The sequence below is a fragment of the Melanerpes formicivorus genome, unplaced genomic scaffold (assembly GCF_026170545.1).
Source record: "Melanerpes formicivorus ecotype bairdi unplaced genomic scaffold, bMelFor1.0.p_v2 SCAF_205, whole genome shotgun sequence".
In the NCBI taxonomy this organism is placed as follows: Eukaryota; Metazoa; Chordata; class Aves; order Piciformes; family Picidae; genus Melanerpes; species Melanerpes formicivorus.
The window spans coordinates 239,178-265,492 of NW_027142557.1; the positions used below are offsets into that span (position 1 = coordinate 239,178).

The window sequence follows — 26,315 nt, forward strand, 5'->3', positions numbered from 1 at the left end:
GATCGGCCGTTGGAATGTGCTGCCCAGGGAGGTGGTGGAGTCCCCATCCCTGGAGGTGTTTAGGAGGAGACTGGATGGGGTGCTTGGTGCCATGGTTTAGTTCATTAGATGGTGTTGGGTGATAGGTTGGACTTGATGATCTCAAGAGGTCTTTTCCAACCTGGTTAATTCCTATTCTATTCTATTCTAACAAAAGGCTAGTTTTGGAAAGGAGAAACTGGTCTTTAAAACCCCCACAAACAAAATGAAACACCCAGCCCAAAACATCTCTACCTAACATTCAGGTGGGGTGTGGGTCAACAGCAGGTTGGGTTGATGACAAAAGTATACTGAAAGTTGGATTCAGAGGGAAATTGGTCTGTTTGTCTTGTGGCATGCTGTGGTGGGCTTAGCTGAAGGACCATGGTTTGCAAGTTGGTTGAAGAGAGTCCAAAGGAAAAGCAAGGCAGGTTGCCCAAGGTCGAGTAAACTTGACCTAAGTGGGGAGCTTTGGAGGGAGAGAGGGAACAAGTAAAAGTAACTAAACACATTGCTCTCTGCTTGCTTGGATTTACAGAGGGGAGGATAGGTTATGGCCTGCTGCAAGAGACAATAAGTCTTGATGCCCACCCCTGGTAGCAGCAATAGCTTCTGATTTAAATGACAAAAAGGGAATTATTTAGTTCAAACATAGGGCACCTTTTTAGATGCAAGGCTATAGGAGATATTGGCACAGGATAGATGAAGTGGTGCATTCCCCAGCTTTTGACAAACCAGTTAAAAGTAGGTTGGAAAATTATCTGTGGGGAGTGATTTAGGTTTGGCTCATGCTACCTGGGCAGAGTGGTGGCCTGGGGATTCTCCAAAGGTTCTGCTTTGGGCAGAGTCCAATGGGATGGCATTCAACAAGTCCAAGTTCCGAGTGCTGCACTTTGGCTACGGCAATCCCATGCAGAGCTACAGGCTGGGGTCAGAGTGGCTGAGAGCTCCCAAACAGAGAGGGACCTGGGGGTGCTGATCGACAGCCACCTGAATATGAGCCAGCAGTGTGCCCAGGTGGCCAAGAAGGCCAATGGCATCGTGGCCTGCATCAGGAATAGTGTGGCCAGCAGGAGCAGGGAAGTCATTGTGCCCCTGTGCTCTGCATTGGTTAGGCCACACCTTGAGTCCTGTGTCCAGTTCTGGGCCCCTCAGTTTAAGAAGGACATCAAAACACTTGAACGTGTCCAGAGAAGGGCAACAAGGCTGGGGAGAGGCCTTGAGCACAGCCCTGTGAGGAGAGGCTGAGGGAGCTGGGGTTGCTTAGCCTGGAGAAGAGGAGGCTCAGGGGTGACCTCATTGCCCTCTACAACTACCTGAGGGGTGGTTGTGGCTGGGAAGGGGTTGGTCTCTTCTCCCAGGCAACCAGCACCAGAACAAGAGGACACAGTCTCAAGCTGCTCCAGGGGAGGTTTAGACTCGAGGTGAGGAGGAAGTTCTTCACCGAGGGAGTCATTCGGCATTGGAATGTCCTGCCCAGGGAGGTGGTTGAGTCATCGTCCCTGGAGGTGTTCAAGAGGGGATTGGATGTGGCACTTGCTGCCATGGTCTAGTCATGGGGTCTGTGTTGATAGGTTGGACTCGATGATCCTCGAGGTCCTTTCCAACCTAAGTTATACTGTGATACTGTGATTTGTACGTGGGGATCTCCTGTGCATTGTCTGCATGTGACGCCTCTGGGGATGGAGAGAGGGCTTTGCAGCAGCTCCTGCTGCCACCAGCACTGAGGAGCCTCTGTGGGGGGATAAAGGAGCCCCATTGTCCACCCTCATCAGTGCTGCTCCATGCTTCCAGCAGTGGGGTTTCTGTGGCTGATTGTCAGCGTGCAGGAGGCAGGCAGACTAATTTGTCTTCTGTACTGCAGGCAGAGTGTAAAGGGCAGTTGTTTACAAATGAAAAGATAATTTCTGACTTGGATAAATGGGACATGGGATGGCTGTGACAGGCTCTAATAGCAGTGAAAGCTGGATGGCCATTTGCACTCAGCACAAGGTCTCAAATGCATGAGGAGGCTGAGTGGGTGGGAAACCCAGATCCTTATGCTTTCAGATAGTGTTGTGGGGTTCTTTTTTCCCTCCCCATCATCTTCTCTAACAAAGAATCATAGAATCAGTAAGATTGGAAAAGACCTCAGAGATCATCGAGTCCAACCTGTCACCCAACACCTCATGACTGCTAAACCATGGCACCAAGTGCCACATCCAGTCCCCTCTTGAACACCTCCAGGGATGGTGACTCCACCACCTCCCTGGGCAGCACATTCCAATGGCTAACAACTCTCTCATTGAAGAACTTTCTCCTCAGCTCCAGTCTAAACTTCCCCTGGCACAGCTTGAGACTGTGTCCTCTTGTTCTGTTGGTGGTTGCCTGGGATATTACTGTTGTTTAATGTTGTGTTTCCTTAGAGGAGGAATCTGTTTACAAAAGCCTTCTCAGGGAAAGGATGTGAATACAGAAGACTTAAAGGAAGTAATCCTTTGGTTTGGTGCTTAGCTCTGGTGTTTTGTGGTTTGATCTCTTTAGTATCTCATTGAATAGTATTCTTCTGACCTTTTCAAAATCTCTTTCCCCTCTCTCTCTCTGTATATCTATATGGTCTTGGGTTCATGTTTTGTTTTGGTTTTTCTTCCATCTCTAGGATTTCAGGATCTGTTTGTGGAAGGGAGATGGGATAGGATGTCAGGTTGGTTGATGGTGAGGTGTCAGTCTGATGCAACAGCTTCCTCAGTTGAGCTTGAGAAAAGCTTACTTGCTTCATAGAATAGAATCAACAAGGTTGGAGAACACCTCAAGGGTCATCAAGTCCAACCTGCCACCCAACACCTCATGACTACCAGACCATGGCACCAAGTGCCACATCCAATCCCCTCTTGAACACCTCCAGGGATGGGGACTCCACCACCTCCCTGGGCAGCACATTCCAGTGGCTAATGACTCTCTCTGGGAAGAACTTTCTCCTCACCTCCAGCCTAAACTTCCCCTGGCACAGCTTGAGACTGTGTCCTCTTGTTCTGGTGGAGGTTGCCTGGGAGAAGAGACCAACCCCAATCTGGCTGCAACCTCCCTTCAGGTAGTTGTAGAGAGCAATGAGGTCTCCCCTGAGCCTCCTCTTCTCCAGGCTAAGCACCCCCAGCTCCCTCAGCCTCTCCTCACAGGGCTGTGCTCCAGACCCCTCCCCAGCCTCTTTGCCCTTCTCTGGACACCTTCAAGTCTCTCAATATCCTTCCTAAACTGAGGGGCCCAGAACTGGACACAGGGCTCAAGGTGTGGCCTTACCAGTGCTGAGTTCTCATCACAGTGTTATCCCTGTCAGCTGATTGTACTCCAAAGATAGAGTCCAGTTTGTAACTAGACTTTGTGAGCTTTCAAGATCCTGGGTATGCAATTTCCTGCACTTCCCAGACCAATTAGGGAGCAGCAGCAAGAAGACAGCTCAGCTTGCACTGCTGTGTGTGTGCAGGCAGAGCTTTGTGCAGAGCAGGCATTGATAAAAAAGGCAGTACATTATTTGTTTTCACCTGTAGCTATAGGCTTATGGAGCCATGTGTAGCTTTCAGGGAGCTGTCATGTAACCATCCTCTCTCCTCTGGTTTTTGGTGGGCTTATGGTGTTTTGGTTTTTTCCAGGGAAGAGCTGGGATTATTTTGAGAGTAAGCTAAACTTGATCCTGCTGTGGGGCTTTGCTTGACTGCCAGCTTTTGCATCTCAGCAGGACTTTGTGTTACAGTCTGAAGTGATGCTTCAGGGGCTGGAAGGCATAAGGATGCCAAACACCCTTGATTTATTTATTTACTAAGTTATTGTGTATTTATTTACCAATCGTCCTGCAGAAGTCAACAGAGCTGTGGCAAGTTCCTGAAGAGGAGAAGCAAGTTCACCAGTGCTTGCTGAAATAAGAACCTGAAATGCCTGGCTATCTGTGTACAAGAGACCACTTTGGCTCCTGTCAACTGCTCCAACTGAAAGGACTGAAAACTTATTTTGTTTCTGTTCTAGGTTAATGGAGACAGCAAAAGAAATGACCAGAGAGTCCTTACCTATCAAATGCCTTGAAGCAGTTATCCTGGGGATGTATCCTTTCACATGCCTGTGACTTTTTCCCCTTCAGTGCTGTTCAATATGTTGCCCTTTCTGGCTGCCATTTGAGATGGTCACAGCTCCTGGTGAGTGCCAGCAGATAGGGGAACTGCCATGGTGCTGACCACCAAGTTGCTGAGTTGCCTGGGCTTGTGAGTAGGAGCTTGGGTGCTGTGTGGCCAGTTCACAAGTGTCATGCTCTGGCTGTGCTGACTTTGCCTCCTGCCCTGATAATCTGCATCATAGCAGGATCTGACCAAAAATGCCCAGATAAGTATCTGTCTACACTGTCCCTGATTTCTGCATTAGTGTTTCTCTAGCAGCTATTGTTACAGCTTGGCAACCTCTAAGGCATGCAGCTTCTGTCCTATATTTGTCTAATCTAATGTTTACATGGCAAGGTCATGTTGTTTTCTATCTCTGAGCTCACAGCTGTGCTTTGTGCAGAAACATGCATTTATGGTTAAATATTTAGGCTTTACCTTAACACAATGCTTTCTTCCTACTCAGTCTCACAGAAAAACCTCTAAGAGTATTTTTGTTTAGAGGCTGACTTGCTTTTTCACCCACTGATAAATCAACCTGCATCATCCTAAAACACTAGAGGAAGGCAGATCTGGCTTAGGGAAGTAATTGTATGTGGAATATGTCTTGCCACAAGTGATGAAGTTTGATTTAAACCAAACCCCAACCAGAAATAAATCCTGAAGGAAAGCCTCTCATGGCATGCCTCTGCAGCAGTTTGCTTGCTGCTGCTGCCCCCTCTCGTGAGAGAAGGAGCTGGCAGAGCCTGGCAGGTAGTGCCTGGTGTAGCCTCCTGAGAGGAGGTGGCTGTTGTGGGCTGAGCCAAGCAGGTGGTGTGTGAGACTCGTTGCTGGATGAGGCCCAGTCTGGGTGCTGCTGGTGGCTGCAATTGGCTCTCCAAGCACCAGGGATGGGCTTCAGGTCCAAGTCTGAGAGGTGGCTCTGTATGTGATGAGTCTTCCTCAACATGTGCTGGCAGGGTCTACATGCAGCTAGAGGGGAGGATAGGGGTCTGGGGGTCTTGATGTCAGCAAAAGACTCAAACCAATGTCCTTCCAGAAACAAATTCTTTCAGTAGATCTGTTGTGCTTACTCCAGTTTCAGGGTTGTGTCCCAAACTCTTTGAGGATGAAAGTGGTGTGGAGAACAATCTTCAGGTGGAGTTGATGCTGCTCTGCAGTGTCAGTGTGGCTTGTAGTGCTGTTATTTGTAGCACTGAAGTGATTATTCTGTATACCACACAAGCAGAGGGGAAACACATTAGTAGTGAACAGATGACAATGATCACCTGAAAGTGTTCTTGTTGATGTCAAACTTATGACTGCTTTATTTTCATTTGAAGGGAGGGTTTTTATCTGCCTTTTCTGTTTGTTTGTTTGAGCAGGCAGAAGCAAAATAGTTGAAAGCAATGGTTTACAACATTTGGTGTCACCTGAGGTTTCTTTGGACTGTTAAAATTTGGATGGATCTTCCTGTCATTGGATGAGACTAGGAATAAAAAAGTAATGGGTTTTATTTCCCCCCTGGTTGAGATTACCTTGTGAGAAGGTTTAGGCAGGGGGTGGCACCAGCCTGTCTTCTATGACTTCACAGTATCAACAAGGTTGGAAGAGACCTCAAAGATCATCGAGTCCAACCTGTCACCACAGACCTCATGACTAAACCATGGCACCAAGTGCCACATCCAATTCCCTCTTGAACACCTCCAGGGATGGTGACTCCACCACCTCCCTGGGCAGCACATTCCAATGATGAATGACTCTCTGTGAAGAACTTCCTCCTCACCTCGAGTCTAAACCTCCCCTGGCACAGCTTGAGACTGTGTCCTCTTGTTCTGGTGCTGGTTGCCTAGAGAGAAGAGACCAACCCCTTCCTGGCTACAACCTCCCTTCAGGGAGTTGTAGAGAGCGATGAGGTTACCCCTGCACCTCCTCTTCTCCAGGCTAAGCAACCCCAGCTCCCTCAGCCTCTCCTCACAGGGCTGTGCTCCAGACCCCTCCCCAGCCTCTTTGCCCTTCTCTGGACACCTTCAAGTGTCTCAATGTCCTTCTTAAACTGAGGGGCCCAGAACTGGACACAGGACTCAAGGTGTGGCCTTACCAGTGCTGAGTTCTCATCACAGTGTTATCCCTGTCAGCTAATTGTACTCCAAAGATAGAGTCCAGTTTGAAACTAGACTTTGTGAGCTTTCAAGATCCTGGCTATGCAATTTCCTGTGCTTCCCAGACCAATTAGGGAGCAGCAGCAAGAAGACAACTCAGCTTGCACTGCTGTGTGTGTGCAGGCAGAGCTTTGTGCAGAGCAGGCTTTGATAAAAGAGGCAGTACATTATTTGTTTTCACCTATAGCTATAGGCTTATGGAGCCATGTGTAGCTTTCAGGGAGCTGTCATGTAACCATCCTCTCTCCTCTGGTTTTTGGTGGTGTTATGGTGTTTTGGTTTTTTCCAGAATGAGAATAATGTGTGGCCTAGCCAATGCAGAGTACAGGACAGAATTACTTCCCTGCTCCTGCTTCTTGCTGTCTTGGAAGTCTCCTGTGTGAGAACAGGGGCTGGCTGCTGGAGTGGGGGTGTGGTAGCAGATGTGTTAAAGTTTAAGAGATCCATGTTTAAGAGATACAACCTAAATATTTTACTTGGGGTGTGGGTACATAAAGAGTGTAGCAGTGGGGAATGTATGGGCCACCTGCAGGTTTGTGCTCTGGAAGTGGCTGTGATGAAGCCCATGCCTGTGCAGAGCCTTGTGATGCTCTGCTGTGTGTGCACTGTGTGAGTTTCTGGGGAAAACCTCTTAACAGCATCTGTGGATGTTGCTGATTTATTTTCTCAACCATGAGATTTTGATCTTCAGCATTGCCCTCTGGATGCAGACATGGTGAGGCCAGCAGCTGTGATTTGATTTGTAAGGTCAGGCAGTTACCAGATAAGAGATGCCCTTACCCTCTCTGGAGTGTCAAACCAATGTCTCCCAGTATCTTCACATATGCCTAGGATGAGCATCCCTCCATGTGTGTTAATCTCTGCTTCCCTTCTCTGTCTCTGGAAATAAAGTATTGGTTGTAATCTCTGTGCTGGCAGGCTTTGCTGTGTTGCTTGGATACCAAATAGAGCACAGCCCTCTACAGAGGACCCTTGGTGTGAGCCTTCATTCAGAGGCTGACTCGCACAGAGCAGCTTAGCGAGATGTCCTTTTAATTGAGCTGCTTGCTGACTCTGCCTTTTGCTGGATGACTTCTTACAAAATGCTTCTGGTAAACCCTTTTGGTGCAGAATTCAGTTTTGTGTAATTGCCTTCAAACTAGAGCTTGAAGCATTTTGATAGGGCAGTGAGTTAAAATCCTGAGCTCTCTTGCCTGCATGCACTGAGGGAACTGCTGCTTGTGGGGTGACTGAAAGCTCATACAGATCTTCTGAGAGTATTTTGCATTAATCTGCACAGCTCTTCTTCTCACAGCTCTTCTTATTGTAGCTGTCTGAGATGAATTCACAGCTCTCTGCTCACACAGGCTCCTCATCAGTGCCTTGCCAGAAGCATTCTTCCTGCTGTCTTCCCCAGGGCATTTTCTCAGTTCAGTTGTAGATCAGCTGAGTAATGATGCACTCAGCCCATCTTTTTCTCAGCAAGGATCCAAAGGGCTTGTGCTCAGTGAAAAGAATAGGAAGCCAAAAAGTGCCAAGAAAATGTTATCCATGCTGTATTCACTTTATTGAAATGGAGAGAGCAAAATATCAGATGGGGGAGGGGGATGCAGCACAGTGCATCCATCCTCAGGGTGTGTCACAGCCTGTCTGTGCTGGGTGAACATAACTCACTCCCATTGCCTTCAGCATGGCTCTCTCAGTTCATGCAAGGTAATGGTCAAACCCATGCAGTGTATTAGACCTCTCCCTGTCCAATGATATTAAATGATGAAGAGTAGAGCAGAAGTGCCTCAGGAGGGAGAATTTATTTAATAGCTTCTGCACTACACCTTCTGTGCATTCAATCAGTGACTGATGTTTATCACTGCTGCATACCTGAGCCTATCCTGCTCCTCCTGCCTAGTAGGCACATCCCTAGGCTGGAAGTGTTTTCAGTGAGGGAGTGTCTTGCAGTCATTACAGGATATTGATGTCCCTGCAGTGCCCTTCTTTGTGTCCTGCGTGCTTGTCCACAGCTTGACCCACTTGCCAATGGAACTGTTGTGTTCAAGTTTTCACAGTATCACTAAGGTTGGAAATGACCTCGAGGATCATTGAATCCAACCTATCAACACAGACCCCATGACTAGACCATGGCACCAAGTGCCACATCCAATCCCCTCTTGAACACCTCCAGGGATGGTGACTCCACCACCTCCCTGGGCAGCACATTCCAATGACGAATGACTCTCTCAGTGAAGAACTTTCTCCTCACCTTGAGCCTAAACCTCCCCTGGCACAGCTTGAGACTGTGTCCTCTTGTTCTGGTGCTGGTTGCCTGGGAGAAGAGACCACCCCCTTCCTGGCTACAACCACCTTTCAGGTAGTTGTAGAGAGCAATGAGGTCACCCCTGAGCCTCCTCCAGGCTAAACAATCCCAGCTCCCTCAGCCTCTCCTCACAGGGCTGTGCTCAAGGCCTCTCCCCAGCCTTGTTGCCCTTCTCTGGACACCTTCAAGTGTTTCGATGTCCTTCTTAAACTGAGGGGCCCAGAACTGGACGCAGTACTCAAGGGATATTGGGCAAGGAGGGTCTTGCTGGTAGCTGGGAAGAAATGGGAGAGTGCTTTTAATTGCTTCCATTGTCATAGTCTAGTCTGAAGATAGTCATCTCAGCCTGCTGGCCTCTTTGGGAGGCTGAGCCAGCTGCTCAAGCCAGTCCTTCATGGGCACTGGAGCTGTTGGGGACAATCTGGGCTCTCTGTGCAAATGACATCCAGATGTGAGCTCAGTAGCACTTTGCCTCACAGTAAACAATCCCAAACCTGGCATCTCATCTTGCCTGGAGCCTGTGGGAGACACTGCCTGACTCCAGGCTGTGGTTGGAAACTTCTCCAAGTGCTTACTGCTGGCAGGCAGAGGCCCTCGGATGTTGTGAGCAGTTGCTTGGGTGCTGGGAAAAAGAGCTCTTCTCTTTCCACTGAAGCCTTATCTGATGGTTTTGAAGCATGCTGGCTCTTTTTACTGAAACCTGGGTGTGCATTGGTTTGTTTGGAGCTGTTGTGAGCTCTGGAGGGCTTCTCACCTTTGGGCTTTGAGGAAGAGGGTCTCTCCACATCCCCTGCCCCTATGGGTCTCTGCAGGTCTGGGTCCCTGTTGGTGCTGCAGTGTGGGGGGATGGTGCAGGGCTGGCTCTTGCCTCCTCACCTGCAGCTGGCATACCCCTTGCACAGTTGCTGTCAGCTTGGAAAAGGCAGCATTCCCACCCCCCCACCTTAAGTTCCTGTTGAAGCTGGCTTAGGTGCAAGTGGGTGAGGTCCTTGTAGTGTGTCCAAAGTGCAGCACCTGGCACTTGCATGTGTTGAATGCCATCCTGTTGGACTCTGCCCAGCTGTCCAGTTGGTCGAGATCCCTCTGCAGAGCCTCTTCTACCCTCTAACTGACCAACATCTGCTCCCAGCTTGGTGTCATCTGCAAATTTGCTGATGACTGACTCAACCTCCTCATCCAGATCATAAATGAAGATATTAAAGAGGATGGGGCCCAGCACTGACCCCTGGGGGATGCCACTGGTGCCTGGCTGCCAGCTGGCTGTGGCACCATTCACCACATTCATTCATTCATTCTGCAGGCTGCTAGCAGTATTGGTGTGCTCAAGAGACCCTACTTGCTAATATAGCCATGCCCCAATGGCCTGTCACCCCTAAAATGTGTTGTATGCTTTGGGCCTGGTGATTCTCATGCTCCTTCGACCCAAACTTTTTTCTTTCAAAATCAACCTTCTGTGGTAAGGGAGCAGTACCACAGTGTCACTAAGGTTGGAAGAGACCTCAAAGATCGAGTCCAACCTGTCACCACAGACCTCATGACTAGACCATGGCACCAAGTGCCACATCCAATCCCCTCTGGAACACCTCCATGGATGGTGACTCCACCACCTCCCTGGGCAGCACATTCCAATGACGAATGACTCTCTCGGTGAAGAACTTTCTCCTCACCTCCAGCCTAAACTTCCCCTGGCACAGCTTGAGACTGTGTCCTCTTGTTCTGGTGCTGGTTGAAGCAGTGCCTTAGTTTACCAATAGAGCCAGGAGCTGAGCCCTGTCACATCTAAATTCACCTGTCACGGGCATTGCTTCTGCCATGGTGACCACACACAGCCTGTGAGTACCCTAGAGAGGGCTCCATGCTCAGTAAGAACCAGGATGGAGGCAGTGAGCATTGATAAAATCCCTTGGGAATGCAGAAGGGGCAAGGAGCTTTGACTTCTCTCTTGACTATGCAATAGTACTTCTGGCCTCAGAAGGTTTCTGCTCTCTTCACCGATTAAAACAACAAAAGAAACAAAACAAAACACACACAAAAAAAACCCCAAGACAAACTCACCCAAATCCCAACCTAACCAACCAGTAAAACCCACTCACAAACATATCACAGTATCTGTATTCAGTATCACTAAGGTTGGAAGAGACCTGAAAGATCATCGAGTCCAACCTGAATTCATCAGTTGCCTGATACCTGCAGTCATGGACAGCAGGCACTGGTGTGTTTGCTGGGTGGAAGAAACTGAGGTTGAGGGCCTTGAGGTTGAGGGCATGAGTCTGCAGAAGAGCTGAGAGTCATCATGGGCAGGGTTAGGGTATCTCTGAGGGACTGGGACAAGAGACCCTGGTGGAGATGCAAATCTTGTGCATTTCCTGGGTGTTGGGGAAGAGGAGGGCTGTTTGTGCAAGAGGTGGCCTGCCAAGAGTTTGAGGTCCCTCTTGTGTGATCTCTGGGGAGATCACTGCCCTTCAGTGCTGGTTTTCTGCTGCTTTGATTTACATGAAGACCCAGGCCACTGAGCTTCAGCTACAGCTGCTTTTTGCCCTCTCCTTCTCTTTCCTGCTTCTCTATTGTGGCACATAATTTACTCCCTGACTCTTCATCCTGCAGTTACCCTCCCAGCTCAGAAGTGTGATTACAGCTGCGGCATCGCTGTGTCGTTGCCTTTTGTTTGCCACAATACAGCTCTCCTCGGGCAGAGCAGAGTGGAAAGGAAATAATAATGATGCATGGATGGAGGGGAAGATCTGAGCTGCCTTTCCAGCCCCTTTGCTGTGTATTTCATCTCGGGTGGGGACTCTCATTAACTAGTCACTCAGCAGAAGCAACTTGTCGCTGAAAGGTTAATTTCCCCAGCGGTTGTTGCTGGGTTATTTGATGGTGGCTAATTTACGTCCTGAAAAGATTCTTTTACTCCTACCTAGTATTTAATGAGATTAAATTGCAACTTCTCTGAGACCTTGTGGTAGAAGTGTGTATGTGTGGCAGGTGGCCACCAAAGCTTTGTGTGAACTTAATAGAAAGGCACTCGGGGAGCGGAGAGGAAATCCTTTCATAATGAGGGGGAAAAATAGTGGTGATGTTTGAAAGCTTCCTGTGTGTTAATAAAAGACACTGCTTTTGCACTTGCACTGAATGATAAATACAATGGGCTGCTGCCAGAATCCGTCTGTAGGACACAAATTATTGTAACATGACTTTGATGTACATAGGAGCTTCCTTTTAAGGCCTAGAGCAAGGTGACCTTTTCAGTGAGGTGACCCTGGGCTGCAGTTTTCCCATGGCTATAATGGTACCGGGCTCCATTCTGACCTTGCAGTGTGTTTGTAATCTGTGATTCTACCAGTGGTGTGGGGATATTCCTTGGAGATGCTAGTCTTAGTGCAACAGTAATCCAGCAAGACCATGGAAGGACATAGAGCTCTTTCTGTTCCATGTCAATGTAGCTGATTTGTCTTTGATGCTGGTGAGACAGCAAATGGATGGAGGTCCTCGACCGACTGGACAGATGGGCAGAGTCCAACAGGATGGCATTCAACAAGTCCAAGTGCCAGGTGCTGCACTTTGGCCATGGCAACCCCATGCAGAGCTGCAGGTTGGGGTCAGAGTGGCTGGAGAGCAGCCAGGCAAAGCGGGACCTGGGGGTGCTGATTGACAGCTGCCTAAACACAAGCCAGCAGTGTCCCAGGTGGCCAAGAAGGCCAATGGCATCCTGGCCTGCATCAGGAATAGTGTGGCCAGCAGGAGCAGGGAAGTCATTGTGCCCCTGTACTCTGCACTGGTTAGGCCACACCTTGAGTCCTGTGTCCAGTTCTGGGCCCCTCAGTTTAAGAAGGACATTGAGACACTTGAAGGTGTCCAGAGAAGGGCAATGAGGCTGGGGAGAGGTCTGGAGCACAGCCCTGTGAGGAGTGGCTGAGGGAGCTGGGGTTGCTTAGCCTGGAGAAGAGGAGGCTCAGGAGAGACCTTATTGCTCTCTACAACTACCTGAAGGGGGATTGTAGCCAGGAGGGTGTTGGCCTCTTCTCCCAGGCAACCAGCACCTGAACAAGAGGACACAGTCTCAAGCTGTGCCAGGGGAGGTTTAGGCTGGAGGTGAGGAGAAAGTTCTTCACTGAGAGAGTCATTCGTCATTGGAATGTGCTGCCCAGGGAGGTGGTGGAGTCCCCATCCCTGGAGGTGTTCAAGAGGGGATTGGATGTGGCACTTGGTACCATGGTCTAGTCATGAGGTCTGTGGGGACAGGTTGGACTTGATGATCTTTGAGGTCTCTTCCAACCTTAGTGATACTGTGATGCTGTGAGGTGAGTGCACAAGGCCTTGGCTGGTTGTGTGGGGGGTAGGGAGGCTGGAACTTTGCACACTTGTCCAGACTTGCTGTCCTACAGACACTGAAGTGCACCAGGAGCTGGGCCCACGGTGTTGTCCGTTCCTATACCCTCTGATATGTTTTTCTCCAGGCTGCTAAAGCTGATGGCATTGAGCATTGAGCACAAATGTGCTGTGACACTGAAGCAAAAAGCCTCCCTGTGGCTGTTTTGACAGATTTTGCCAGCATGTTTCCATTGCCTTCTTAAAAATGAACTTTCATTTTCATACAGAGGTCTAACTCCTTGCTTTTGACCTCAGGTTCTGGGCAGTTGTCTTACTAGTTGGTTTCTGTGTTCACTTGAAGGGCCAAAGTGCGAATATGTGAAATTCAGCAAGTGTCAGGTGGTGCAATATGCCCTTGAGAAGATGTTTTAGAGACGAATTTGAGAGTTGCTGGATGCTGCTCCTGCTTCCCTATAGAGAGAGGAGGTGAAAGGCAGGGTGTGGGCAGGGGTCAGCATCCTGAAGAGTTGTGCTGATGCTGAGGTGGGGTGTCAGGCTGGGCAGGAGCAGAACTGAGTTGGAAGTGTGGTTCACAGTGGTTGGTACAAAGGCTTTTTGTGTTTTCAGTTTCCCAGTTGCTGCTGAACACCTGTGCTGTGCAGACAAAGGAGACTGGCCACAGTCACATCCTAGGGCGTCTCAGCTGTGCAGCGGCTCTGGTTTCACTGCTGTTGAAGACCTCCTTTTTGGGCGTGGGGCAGAGGGAAGAGGGGATGCTGGAAATCCTTAGAGCAGGATTCCTGCAGCTGAAATGGTAGCTGACCCTGCTCCTCAGTTCTTCAGGCTGCCCTGATGCTATCCTGCCTCTGGGGCCAGTGTTTTTGTAGTGGCACCACCCTGACTGGCTGCCTTGACCATGTCTGTCTCTGGGAGTGGCTCTGGGGTTACAGCAGGTGTCTCTGGCTGGAGCAACCCCAGGCTGCAGTGTGTGGCTGTGGCCTTTTCTGGTCATCCTTCCTCCATTCCTGAGCTCTAAGTGGGGGGTCTCAGCTGTAGAGGGGAAGGACACCTGCTGTCCCAGGGGCCAGGTGTCAGGCCAGCATGTGGAGCCAGGGTGGGTTTCAGCTGTTGGGGGATCAGCAGCAGGGAGCCGTGTGCCACGTAGGCACTGACGCAAACCTGCCCGTGTGAGAGAATCTCAGTCTCTCCTCCCCCTGGCACAGGCCAGCAGCCTTCCGAGGAGATGACCCAGGCCCCATGCATAGTTCCCCTGTGAAATCATCTGCTGTGCTCTCGGGGAGCTTGGCCCTGTCGCCTCTGCACGTGGTGCATTTGAAATTGCCAGCCGGTGATGCAGGGAACACGGTTTGCTTTTCAGAATCGTTTGTCCCTGACTGTCTGTCTGCTTAGCTAATTAATTACCCGCCTGGGAGCTTGCCTTTGTTTGTCTCAGCAATGCATGACAAAGGTGACATGCACACACACTCTTGCAGGATGAATGGCCATGCTGAGGGCCGGTTTACAGATGGGAAGGCAGCTTGTCATCCTGAAGAAGAGGTGACATTCAGATGTTGGGGTTTTTTTTCCTACTATTAGAAGATGTGGGAAAATGAGGATCAATAACCTGAGTCATACCAAGCTCCATCATGAAGTGGAGGAAAACACTGCTCCCTTTTAGAAGCTTGGGAGTTTGTTGTTGGGATTAAACGGGGGAGTTGCCACAGATCTGGGGAGGGTGGTTTCTCTTCTGGCATGCTGACACAAACACTGTTGTGCCTTTTTTCCCTTCACCCTGAAATGTGGTTAAGAGTCAGGCCCTTCCTTGTCTGAACCACTGCATTGTGTCCAGTTCTGGGGCCCTCATTTTAAGAAGGGTATTGAGACACTTGAAGGTGTCCAGACAAGGGCAGCAGGGCTGGGGAGAGGTCTGGAGCACAGCCCTGTGAGGAGAGGCTGAGGGAGCTGGGGTTGCTTAGCCTGGAGAAGAGGAGGCTCAGGGGAGACCTTATTGCCCTCTACAACTACCTGAAAGGTGATTGTAGCCAGGTGGGGGTTGGTCTCTTCTCCCAGGCAACCAGCACCAGAACAAGAGGACACAGTCTCAAGCTGTGCCAGGGGTGGTTTAGGCTGGAGGTGAGGAGAAAGTTCTTCCCAGAGAGAGTTGTTGGCCATTGGAATGTACTGCCCAGGGAGGTGGTGGAGTCCCCATCCCTGGAAGTGTTCAAGAGGGGATTGGATGTGGCCCTTGGTGCCATGGTTTAGTTGGTAATGAGGTGTTGGGTGATAGGTTGGACTTGATGATCCTTGAGGTCTTCTCCAACCTTATCGATTCTATGATTCTGTCTTGTTCCCCACGCAGTGAAAAGCGCTTTGGCAGCACTGACTGTTTCTGGGGCACAGTGAGAATGTCTGCCTGTTTGCAAGGCAGCACTTGGCAGTTCAAAATGAAAAGCAATCCACCTGCTAAGGATGTGTTGCAGGTGCCTGCTCCCTTCCCAGCCCCAGTGCCGCCTTGACACAGTGCACACCAGCTACTTGACGAACGGGCAGCCCTCCGTGGAGCGATTCCCCATCAGCTTTAAAACCCACTTCTCAGGGAACTACTTCCATCACGTGGTGCTCGGGATTTACTGCAACGGCCGCTATGGCTCGCTGGGCATGAGCAGGAGGTCAGACCTGATGGACAAGCCTCTGACTTACCGCACTCTGAGCGACCTCATCTTTGACTTTGAAGACTCCTATAAGAAGTATTTGCACTCGGTCAAGAAGGTGAAGATCGGCTTGTACGTCCCGCACGAGCCGCACAGCTTCCAGCCCATCGAGTGGAAGCAGCTGGTCCTCAACGTGTCCAAAATGATGCGCACAGAGGTCAGGAAGGAGCTGGAGAAGTTTGCCAGGGATATGAGGATGAAGGTAGGTGGCAGGGTGTTGTGCAGGTGTCTGAGCAGAGCTTCCAGGACAAGAAGCGCAGCAGGCAAAGGCCTTTCTCACGTTACACAGCAGAGTTCTGCAGTCCGTCAGAGGGCACGTGTGGTGGTTTAGGCTGGGTGCTGCCGCGCAGGCCACACCTGTGATGTCCCAAAAGAGTGGGTGGTCACAGGAAGCCAGGCATTTCATCCCATAATGCCCTGCTCCCCTATAAAACATCAGCAGGAGGTCCTCTCTTCCTCTTTCTTCCCTCACCGCTGCTTAGGTGATGGGGTGAGCAGCCTCTCTTGGGCCTGGCTAGGCCCAAGGCTGGGTTGGGGGGGGGTTGGGGAGAAAGAGCCCTGGGGGGTTTGGGTGTACCCCCAGGTGGGGGTGGGATGTTCTTGGGTATGTTTTGGGATCTCTCTCTCTTTTGTCATGGTGCTTGTGGTTCCCTGTCAGACTTCCATTGTTTGTCCATTCAAACTTTCCACCATGTTTGCCATCCGTTTGTCTGAGTCGTTTCTTTTGCCCATGATGGGAGAATTGGTCTCTCAACCTACCACAGCATGTGTGTCACATCCTAATTGGTTATTTTCTATTGGCATGCATGTAATTAAGGCATACAATAGGCTTAAATAGCAAAACTCTTTTAACACATCCCACCAAATTCTGCCCAGTTTCTCTCCTTCAGTTACAAGATGTTTATATTCTGAGTCAAAGACTAAACGTAGCCTTCTCTACTCTGAGCAAAGGCAATGTGCTGCCCAGGGAGGTGGTGGAGTCACCAGCCCTGGAGGTGTTCAAAAAGGGACTGGATGTGGCACTTGGTGCCATGGTTTAGTATTACATAGAATAAACCAGGTTGGAAGAGACCTTCAAGATCACCGCGTCCAACACCGTAGCCATGAGGGCTTGGGTGACAGGTTGGACTTGATGATCTTTGAGGTCTTTTCCAACCTTATTGATTCTATGATTCTGTGAAATCTTCCCTATAGCTTTCCAAAGCTATCCAAAGCCAGCCCTTCTCCTCCAGCCCTATGAGGAGAGACTGAGGGAGCTGGGGTTGTTTAGCCTGGAGAGGAGGAGACTCAGGGGTGACCTTATTGCTCTCCACAACTACCTGAAGGGAGGTCGTAGCCAGGCAGAGGTTGGTCTCTTCTCCCAGGCAGCCAGCACCAGAACAAGAGGACACAGTCTCAGGCTGCACCAGGGGAGGTTTAGGCTGGAGGTTAGGAAGAAGAGAGAGTGATTGCCCATTGGAATGTGCTGCCTGGGAAGGTGGTGGAGTCACCATCACTGGAGGTGTTCAGGAGGAGACTTGATGGGGTGCTTGGTGCCATGGGTTAGTTGTTTAGGTGGCGTTGGATTGGTTGATGGGTTGGACATGATGATCTTGAAGGTCTCTTCCAACCTGGTTTCTATTCTATTCTATTCTATTCTATTCTATTCTATTCTATTCTATTCTATTCTATTCTATTCTGTTCTGTTCTGTTCTGTTCTGTTCTGTTCTGTTCTATTCTATTCTATTCTATTTCTGTTCTAGTTCTGTTCTGTTCTTCTACATGTCCTTGGGCAGTGCCCCCAGAGGCAGGTGTGCCTACTCCTGTCCTGCAGAGGTTGGTCTTGCTCCATGTCAGCAGGTTGAACCTGGCCTGACATTAAGGTATCAAATGTGCTGGGAGTATGCATACACCTGTCCCTGTGGCTCTCCTACAGGGCTTGGTGTGCTTTCAAGTCCTTAGTTTCCTTCAGCCTGGGAAACACTTGAACTCACCCTTGGCCATCAGGAGCCTATTGCTTGGTTTTTTCTCACTGACTACAGAAGAAGGTCTCATTCATGGTTGGGGCTGTTGCTGGTGGGGTAGGTGATATGGGTGCAGGTTGGGATCTCTGCTCTTTGCATATGAGTTGCAAGAGGTGCCATGAGACAGCCATGTTGGTGGTTGCTTCTGCTTGAAGGACATGCCAGGGAGCTTGCCCTCTGTTACCTGCTGCTTACCACCTCAGGCTAAATCACAGAGTGGGTTATATGGGGTGAGTGAGGCAAGCAAGTCCCTGTCAGGCTGGTGTTTCCCAGCTGGCTGGTTGGGCTGAAGAACCTGGAAGGAAACAGCAGTGAGACAGGGCACACTGCTAGGGGGCTGGAGGGTTTGGCTGCCACTGGGGCTGGAGGGTGTCCCTGACCGTATTTCTGGGGCTGGCATGTGTGAGAAGCTTTTTGTGGTCATGGTGGCAAAGGATTTGGTGCTTTTCCAGCCTGCCACTGGCAGTGAGAGCAGAGCAGGTGTGTTGCTAAGTATGGGGCTGGCTCTTGTGGAGAGGCACGTGGCACTGTGTCCAAGTTATTCTGGGTTCCTGTCCCCTGTCCTGCTGAGGAATGGCTCCTACGTAGCAGCTGCATGCCCTTCTGGCTCAGGCACCTGCCTCCTCCCTCTGACCTTGGAATCAGTGTTGCCAGTGGCATCACAGTGCCTACACTCTGGTGGCACCTTTTCTGCCCTGTCATGGAGTTTTGAGGGCAAATTTGTACCACATTGTCATAGGGAATAGTGTGGCCAGGAGGAGCAGGGAGGTCATTGTGCCCTGTACTCAGCACTGGTTAGGCCACACCTTGAGTCCTGTGTCCAGTTCTGGGCCCCTCAGTTTAGGAAAGATGTTGAGTTGCTGGAAGGTGTCCAGAGAAGGGCAAGAAAGCTGGGGAGGGGTCTGGAGCACAGCCCTGTGAGGGGAGATGAGGGAGCTGGGGTTGCTTAGCCTGGAGAAGAGGAGGCTCAGGGGTGACCTCATTGCTGCCTACAACTCCCTGAAGGGAGGTTGTAGCCAGGTGGGGGTTGGTCTCTTCTCCCAGGCAACCAGGACCAGAACAAGAGGACACAGTCTCAAGCTGTGCCAGGGGAGGATTAGGCTGGAGGTTAGGAAGTAGTTCTTCCCAGCAAGAGAGATTGCCCATTGGAATGTGCTGCCCAGGGAGGTGGTGGAGTCACCATCACTGGAGGTGTTTTAAGAAGAGCCTGGATGAGGCACTTGGTGCCATGGTTTAGTTGATTAGATGGTGCTGGGTGAGAGGTTGGACTTGATGATCTCGAAGGTCTTTTCCAACCTGGTCTGGTTCGGTTCCGTTCCATTCCATTCCATTCCATTCCATTCCATTCCATTCCATTCCATTCCATTCCATTCCATTCCATTCCATTCCATTCCATTCCACTCCATTCCATTCCATTCCATTCCATTCTGCAATTCCATTTGACTACAGATGTAATGTAACTTTTCCCCTTCTTCAATATCATTTTTAGTACCATCTAGAGAAGAAACAATTGCAGCAGGCTCTGGTTAAAGTCCATATGAGTGGATGACTTTCTGAACTTGGGAGACCAGCTCAGTAATGTGTGCTGAACTGTAGCATTGGGTCAGTGCTTGTAAGTGCTTCAAGGCCAGGACCCACAGCCCTGACCCCTTGAAGGCTGAAGGGCTTGACTCTGACTCCTCCCTTGAGTGAATCCAGAACTTGAGCCCCTTGGTGCAAAGAGCTTCCATTGTGAGTGGGCTAACTTTGGAGGGAGGTGGTCTTAAAAACAGACTGGATGTGAGTGTTGTGCTGATGGTCTTCTGAGGTTGGAGGGCCTTGGGGGATGCAGGCAAGCTGCAGACTTGTGAATCATTGCCTTTACTGCAGGCTTTTTCCTTCCCTCCCCCATCTCTTGCAGATTCTGAAACCCTCAAGTGCCCATTCTCCCATGAAGGAGAGGTCACGGGGTAAGTCGCTGTCCCCTCGCCGCCGGCAAGCCAGCCCCCAGCGACGAGCGTGCAGGAGAGACAAGTCGTGAGTATTCCTGCTGCCACTGCTGATGGGTCAGAAGCTGAGGGAGATGATGTAGCATTTTGCTGCATGAAACTTAGCCTGTGGGTGCTGGCATACATAGGAAAACTGCACTGAGTGTCTTGGTTGCTCGAGAGCCTCCAGAACCTGCTGCTTCTGCTGGTGTCATAGATTCACAGAGTTGGAAGGGACCCTCAAAGGTCATCTTGTTCAACTCCCCTGCAGTGAGCAGGGACACCTCCAACTAGATCAGGCTGTCCAGGGCCACACTGAATCTGATCTTGAACATCTTCAGGGATGGGGCCTCAACCAGATCCCTCGCCAACTTGTTCCAGTGTTTTACCACTTTCATTGTGAAGAACTTCTTGCTTAGGTCCAACCTAAATCTACCTTGCTCCAGTTGAAACCCATTGCCCCTTCTCCTGTCACTGTAACCCCTTCTAAACAGTTCTTCCCCAGCCCTCTGGCAGGTCCCCTTCAGATATTGAAAGGTCTCCCCAGATCCTTCTCTTCTCCAGGCTGAACAGTCTTAGTTCTTTCAGTCTGATAATGTCCAAGCATTACTGTGCATACTGCTGCAAGCTCTCCCCAGATCCTTCTCTTCTCCAGGCTGAACAGTCTTAGTTCTTTCAGTCTGATAATGTCCAAGCATTACTGGGCTTACTGCTGCCTGATGGCCTCTGTGTGGTGTCCGTGGAAGCCCCAATGGCCTTTGCTTGGTTCAGCCCTATGGGGATGATGCTGCAAGTGGAAGGGTGGGTTTCACCTTTTCTGCCTTTATACAATCTGCTTTCTGGAGAAATTAACCTAGCCTGGCACACAGGGGACTTGTGCAGGAGGGAAAGCAGCTTGCTCACATTTAAATGTGTTCAGACATAGGTATTAAACCCAGGATGTTGTCTGCTGTTGGTGGGGGGCCTGCCCCGCTGTCGTGGTCACTGAGACAGAAGTAGGATCTTTGTGATGAGCTCTACAGGGCTTTCTGATGGAGTCATTTTCACTGAGGACTGTCCCAACTTAGAGGGATGGTGAAAAGTACACCTTTTCTCTTCTTGCCAGAGTGGAAACATCATTTACACTGTGTTCTTCGAATTTAACCAGTTTGACAAAACCCAGACCACATCCCTTGGGCATTGTAGCTATTGGGTTTGCTGTAATTGCCCAGGGGTGGATGGTCTGTCTAACTCTGTGCCATACCTCTAAATGGATACAACTGAGCTTCCCATTCACAGGCCTTTTACAGCCATTCAGACTCCTATTCCTTAGATGTGGAAGAGTTGAGGTTTAGCTCTGCTGCTGTGTGCCAGGAAGCTGACAACTGCGAAAGCCTATACGTGACCCAGATTAGTCACATATTTATGGTCATTGCTTTTAAATAGGCTCCCAGGCTGGCTCAGCACTTACTTATTTATGTTAACACAGCTAACAAAGACCTTACACTAACCTTCTAAAGATAACTTCAGAATACTTTAGCAGCAGAGGGTTTCACAGCAGGCTTTTATTTCTCCGTGGAAGTTCACACTCGGTCCCTGATGCTGTACTTGGGGCTTCATCACTCAGTGCTCCTTGTTCAGTGCATGGATAATTATAGCTGTAATGGGCTCAGCTGCTCCAGGCTGGTTTCCTCCATGGCAGCTTTGGTTTTCTAGGACAGAAAGACGAGTAAAGTACTGGCTGCCTTGCAATGGCTTCAGCACTTGTGGCCTGCTTGGTGGTTCTGCTGCTTTGTTCTGTATCTAGAGAAGAGGAGGCTCAGGGGAGACCTTATTGCTGTCTACAACTACCTGAAGGGAGGTTGTAGTCAGGCAGGGGCTGGTCTCTTCTCCCAGGCAACCAGCACCAGAACAAGAGGACACAGTCTCAGGCTGCACCAGGGGAGGTTCAGAATGGATGCTAGGAAGAAGTTCTACACAGAGAGAGTGATTGCCCATTGGAATGTGCTGCCAGGGGAGGTGGTGGAGTCACCATCACTGGAGGTGTTCAGGAGGAGACTGGATGGGGTGCTTGGTGCCATGGGTTAGTTGTTTAGGTGGTGTTGGATGATAGGTTGGACACAATGATCTTGAAGGTCTCTTCCAAACTGGTCTGGTCTATTCCATTCCATTCCATTCCACTCCGCTCTGCTCTGCTCTGCTCCGCTCCGCTCTGCTCTACATTATATGTTACTCTAAAGTAAACCCTGGGTCACATTGATATAGCATACAGGACCAAGCTATAGCATGATGTGGGGAGTGGGAGACAGAGCAGAATTGAGACCTGAGACCATTCTCTCTGCTCTGGGGGAGAGCATTAAAGCATCTTGGAGCAGGTTGAAGCTCTTGCAGCATGTGCTTTGTGTCTGTGTGACAGCCTTGTGGGTCCTGCACAGCCCCTTCAGAAGTCTGGTCAGTATGCTTGGAAGGAAAAGGAAAGGCAAGGAGCTTTTGGCAGGCCCAGAGCCCTTGAGCAGACCCAGGGGGCTGCTCTCTGTTAGAAAAGGAATGCTAGGGAGGAGAAATGAGCATACTGATTTGTGTTGTTAAAATAATGCTTCTGAGCAGTGGCACTGGTGGCTTGAGGGCTGACTGTGCTTTGTGCCCCCATGGGAGTAATGGCACAGAGGAGAGTGCTGCCATAGGGAGTTCCCTGCTGGTGATAGAACCCTTTCACTTCCAAAATTGAGATCTGCAACAGGAGGCCTCCAAGTATCTGAAGGGGGAATAGCATTCCTTCATCAGGGATGAGCTGAATGAACCCTGCCAGCAGGCACAGTGCAAGGCAAGAAATACAAGGGGGAAAATTGAGTTATTTTCTTCAGCACCTTGATGGATCTCTGAGAACCTCGTTGCAGTGGAGAGGCCTTTGCTTTAGGCACAGAAGAGGCTGAGGGAGCTGGGATTGTTTAGCCTGGAGAAGAGGAGGCTCAGGGGTGACCGCATTGCCCTCTACAACTCCCTGAAAGGTGGTTGTAGCCAGGTGGGGGTTGGTCTCTTCTCCCAGGCAAGCAGCACCAGAACAAGAGGACACAGTCTCAGGCTGCACCAGGGGAGGTTTAGACTCGAGATGAGGAGAAAGTTCTTCACTGACAGTCATTTGTCATTGGAATGTGCTGCCCAGGGAGGTGGTGGAGTCACCATCCCTGGAGGTGTTCAAGAGGGGATTGGATGTGGCACTTGGTGCCATGGTCTAGTCATGAGGTCTGTGTTGATAGGTTGGACTTGATGATCCTCGAGGTCTCCTCCAACCTTGGTTATACTGTGAGACTGTGATACTGTGAAAGGCTTTCAGGCTTGCTAGCCTTTAGGCTGAAATCCCAGCTACAGAATGACTGTGCTTATCAACGTAGTCTTTCCCTTCTTTGTGGATCTCTGACTCAGTGCTGTAAATACAGCTTTGAGAGTTTGCACGGGAGGGGGTGAGAAGTGTTTTGCTTTAGCGTGAGCTGGCAGGGGCTGAAGGACAGGTTCATTTGAGAGGCTTTACCTGCTGATGACAAGCTGTTACTACCGCCTGGTCTCTGTCATCAATAAAATTGTACAGGCCCTCTGTGAGAAACGTCCCAGTGAAGAATGTGTGACCTGGCATGGTGACCAGGAATGTCTCTGGACTGTTTCTGGAGGACTGTCCTGGTTTGACAATACAGGCACAAAGTCTGAAGTGCTACTTAAAGACAAGTAGATTTTACAACCTCAACTTTCTAACTCATCCTGGTTCCTTGCTAGTTAGGTGAACGCTGGTGGTGGCCACTAGCAAGCCCACATGGCATTTTAGCCTGGAAATAGAGATTCAAGGCAAATAAGGCACATGGCAGGAGGGTGGTGTGCCCTTCATTAAACTGGGCAATTGCAACAGTCTGTGTGCTCTTAGCCCACAGCTGGGGGCACCCTGCTAAAGGTACCCAACAGACAGAATGAATAAAAAGGATATAGGGTGGTGTGAATCAGCCTGGTAGATCTGACGCTTCATTGTGTCCACTTGTCTCTCCTCTGAAGTCCTGAAGCAGGAGGATGCAGTAAAGGGCAAGCCTCCTTGCTGGGACAGGCAGTGCAGGGTTTCACCCTCAACAGAAGTGCTTGGCAGGCTGTGGGAGAGTTGATGACAGTTTGCAAGGGAGTGCCATGTGTCATCCTGAAGCAATCCATGCTCCTATATGTCATATTTATTTCCTTTTCATTTCACACTGAGGCTTAACACATGCATGCTCTGAGTGTCACTGCAACACTGGCCTTGTGTGCTTCTGGTCTCATTTAGCTACTGAAGGGAAAATTCTGTTCCTCCATTATATTAGGACATACCTTGGACCTTGGCAGGCTGGAGAGGTGGGCACAAGCCAACCTCATGAGGTTCAACAAGACCAAGGGCAGGGTCCTGCAGCTGGGTCGAGGCAATCCCAGGCAAAAATCCAGGCTGGGCAGGGCCTGGCTGGAAAGCAGCCCTGAGGAGAGAGACTTGGGGGTGCTGGTGGAGGAGAAGCCCAACAGGAGCTCTCAGTGTGCACTTGCAGCCCAGAAAGCCAATCAGATCCTGGGCTGCATCAGGAGAAGTGTGGCCAGCAGGGCAAGGGAGGTGATTCTCCCCCTCTGCTCAGCTCTGGGGAGACCCCACCTGGAGTACTGCCTCCAGGTCTGGAGCCCCTATTCCAAGAGGGATCTGGAGGGGCTGGAAGGTGTCCAGAGAAGGGCCATGAGGATGAGCAGAGGGCTGAAGCACCTCTCCTATGAGGACAGACTGAAGGAGTTGGGGCTGTTGAGTCTGGAGAAGAGAAGGCTCTGAGGTGACCTCATTGTGGCCTTCCAGTATCTGAAGGGGGCTACAGGAAGGCTGGGGAGGGACTGCTCAGGATCTCAGGTAGTAATAGGACTAGGGGGAATGGAATGAAGCTGGAGGTGGGGAGATTCAGGCTGGATGTGAGGAGGAAGTTCTTCCCCATGAGAGTGGTGAAGCCCTGGAATGGGTTGTCCAGGGAGGTGGTTGAGGCCCTGTCCCTGGAGGTGTTTAAGCCCAGGCTGGCTGAGGCTGTGGCCAGGCTGATGTAGTGTGGGGTGTCCCTGCCCATGGCAGGGGGGTTGGAACTAGCTGATCCTTGTGGTCCCTTCCAACCCTGACTGATACTATGACACAAGGCTGAGCAGGACTGTGTTGGTGCTGTATATTATAACATGATGTACCAAATTGGGCAGATCCAATGCAGACAGCTCATAAATACTGTGTTCCCAGGAGCCATGCAGAGTTTATTCACCTGCTCATTATCATGGCATGTTGTACAGGAGCTGCAATCTGCTGGGCCAGTACAGGTCCCTTGCTTCAGAGGGAGTGTTTGATGTCAGGGTCTGTGCCAGCCAAGGAGGATTGGAGCTGCCATAGCTCTGCTCCAGCACATCTTTGTCTTTCCCTAAAGCCTTAGGAAGGACACTCAGTTGGTAGCTACAAGCTAGAGAAGTAGAAATAGGTGTTGTGTCACCATGGGTGTGCAGTGACTCCCCACCTCTCTTGGATAATCAGAGAAGGTAGATCTATCCAGGCATGCTTTAATTAAAACTCTATTCTGGCCTTAATTAAAGGGAGGGAGAAAAGGGTGAGAAGGAAAGAGTTTTAAATCTGAGGGAGGGAGGACACTGGGAATTTCATGCAATAATGATCCCCAACACCTATGCAAGCTCTGAGGGATGCAGCTTGTAGCTTGTTTTCTGGCAAGTCAGATCCAATCTGCTTTGAAGGAATCAAATGTTAAAATCCAAGTCCTCTCACAAAGATTGCTTCAGGTGTGATCACTTCCTGCAAGTAACAGAGATGAGTGAAGATGCCTTCACTTCTGTGAAGTACTGACAAACTGAGACAAGCAGGAGGCATGGAGCAGGGCAGTAACAGAGGGTGATGGGGTTGTTGATAGCAGTGCTTGGATTAATGGCCAAAACATGTGTTGTGTTCAGTGTGTGACTAGGCAGAAGAGTGAGCCATAGCAGTGTCTCCAGCTCTCAAATGCTGTGCAAATTCAGAGATCCAGTGTTAGCAGCTCTGCTCTTGAAGTATAACAAACACACAGATTGAATCAAACAGTTCAAAAAGGCCTCTGAGGCTCTGCCCCCTGTGTGTGGCTGTGTGTAAGTCATCTATCCCCACCTCTCATGACTGCAGCAGCATGGCTCTTGGGTTGGTGCATGCACCCAGCAGCTTGCCACAGGCAGGGCAGGGCTGTCTCTGGCCTGCTGCACGCTGCCTCTCCCATGGCTGTGCTAGAGCACAAGGAGGAGGCAAGTATCATCAGCCTTGGGTGTGGAAACTCACTGGTCACATCTGGTGCATGAGTGAGGAGTAGCAAAAGAGCTGGAAAACAGGTGCCAGGAATGGTAGGGAAGCAGTGGAGCTGTTTCATGTTGTACTATGAGGGCTTTAGCTGTGTTTTTGCAGTGAAGCAGAGATGCTGTAGAGGTTCCCAGGAAGAAAGGTGCATGTTAAATGTCTTTCTTTAGCAAAGCAAACATACTGCTTAGCATGAAAACAGCTAAGAGCCTGGAACAAACTCTTAGATTGGACACTTCGTAGTATCATAGTATCATTCAGGGTTGGAAGGGACCACAAGGATCATCTAGTTCCACCCCCCTGCCATGGGCAGGGACACCCCACACTAGATCAGCCTGGCCAGAGCCTCATCCAGCCTGGGCTTAAACACCTTCCATAGACTGTAAATCACCAGAACTGTTTTCAGTTTGACAGCTTTGTTGCAGGAGCTC

The 26,315-nt window shown here is 50.1% G+C and overlaps 2 protein-coding genes across 5 annotated transcripts in view; one reads left to right on the plus strand and one right to left on the minus strand.

The window, feature by feature from the left end:
• The window catches only part of VASH2 (vasohibin 2), a 45,866-nt gene that overhangs the window by 16,016 nt on the left and 3,535 nt on the right, over positions 1 to 26,315 (plus strand). For all 3 annotated transcript variants that reach the window (XM_068169609.1, XM_068169608.1, XM_068169610.1), the window contains 3 exons: positions 4,015 to 4,089; positions 15,410 to 15,791; positions 19,493 to 19,608. In XM_068169609.1, coding sequence (XP_068025710.1) covers positions 4,015 to 4,089; positions 15,410 to 15,791; positions 19,493 to 19,608 — 573 coding nt within the window. The remainder of the gene's footprint in view (positions 1 to 4,014; positions 4,090 to 15,409; positions 15,792 to 19,492; positions 19,609 to 26,315) is intronic.
• Positions 21,116 to 26,315, minus strand: part of ANGEL2 (angel homolog 2) — a 39,279-nt gene continuing 34,079 nt past the window's right edge. For both annotated transcript variants that reach the window (XM_068169605.1, XM_068169604.1), the window contains one exon: positions 21,116 to 21,250. In XM_068169605.1, the coding sequence (XP_068025706.1) occupies positions 21,191 to 21,250 (60 nt within the window). In that variant the 3' untranslated portion in view covers positions 21,116 to 21,190. The remainder of the gene's footprint in view (positions 21,251 to 26,315) is intronic.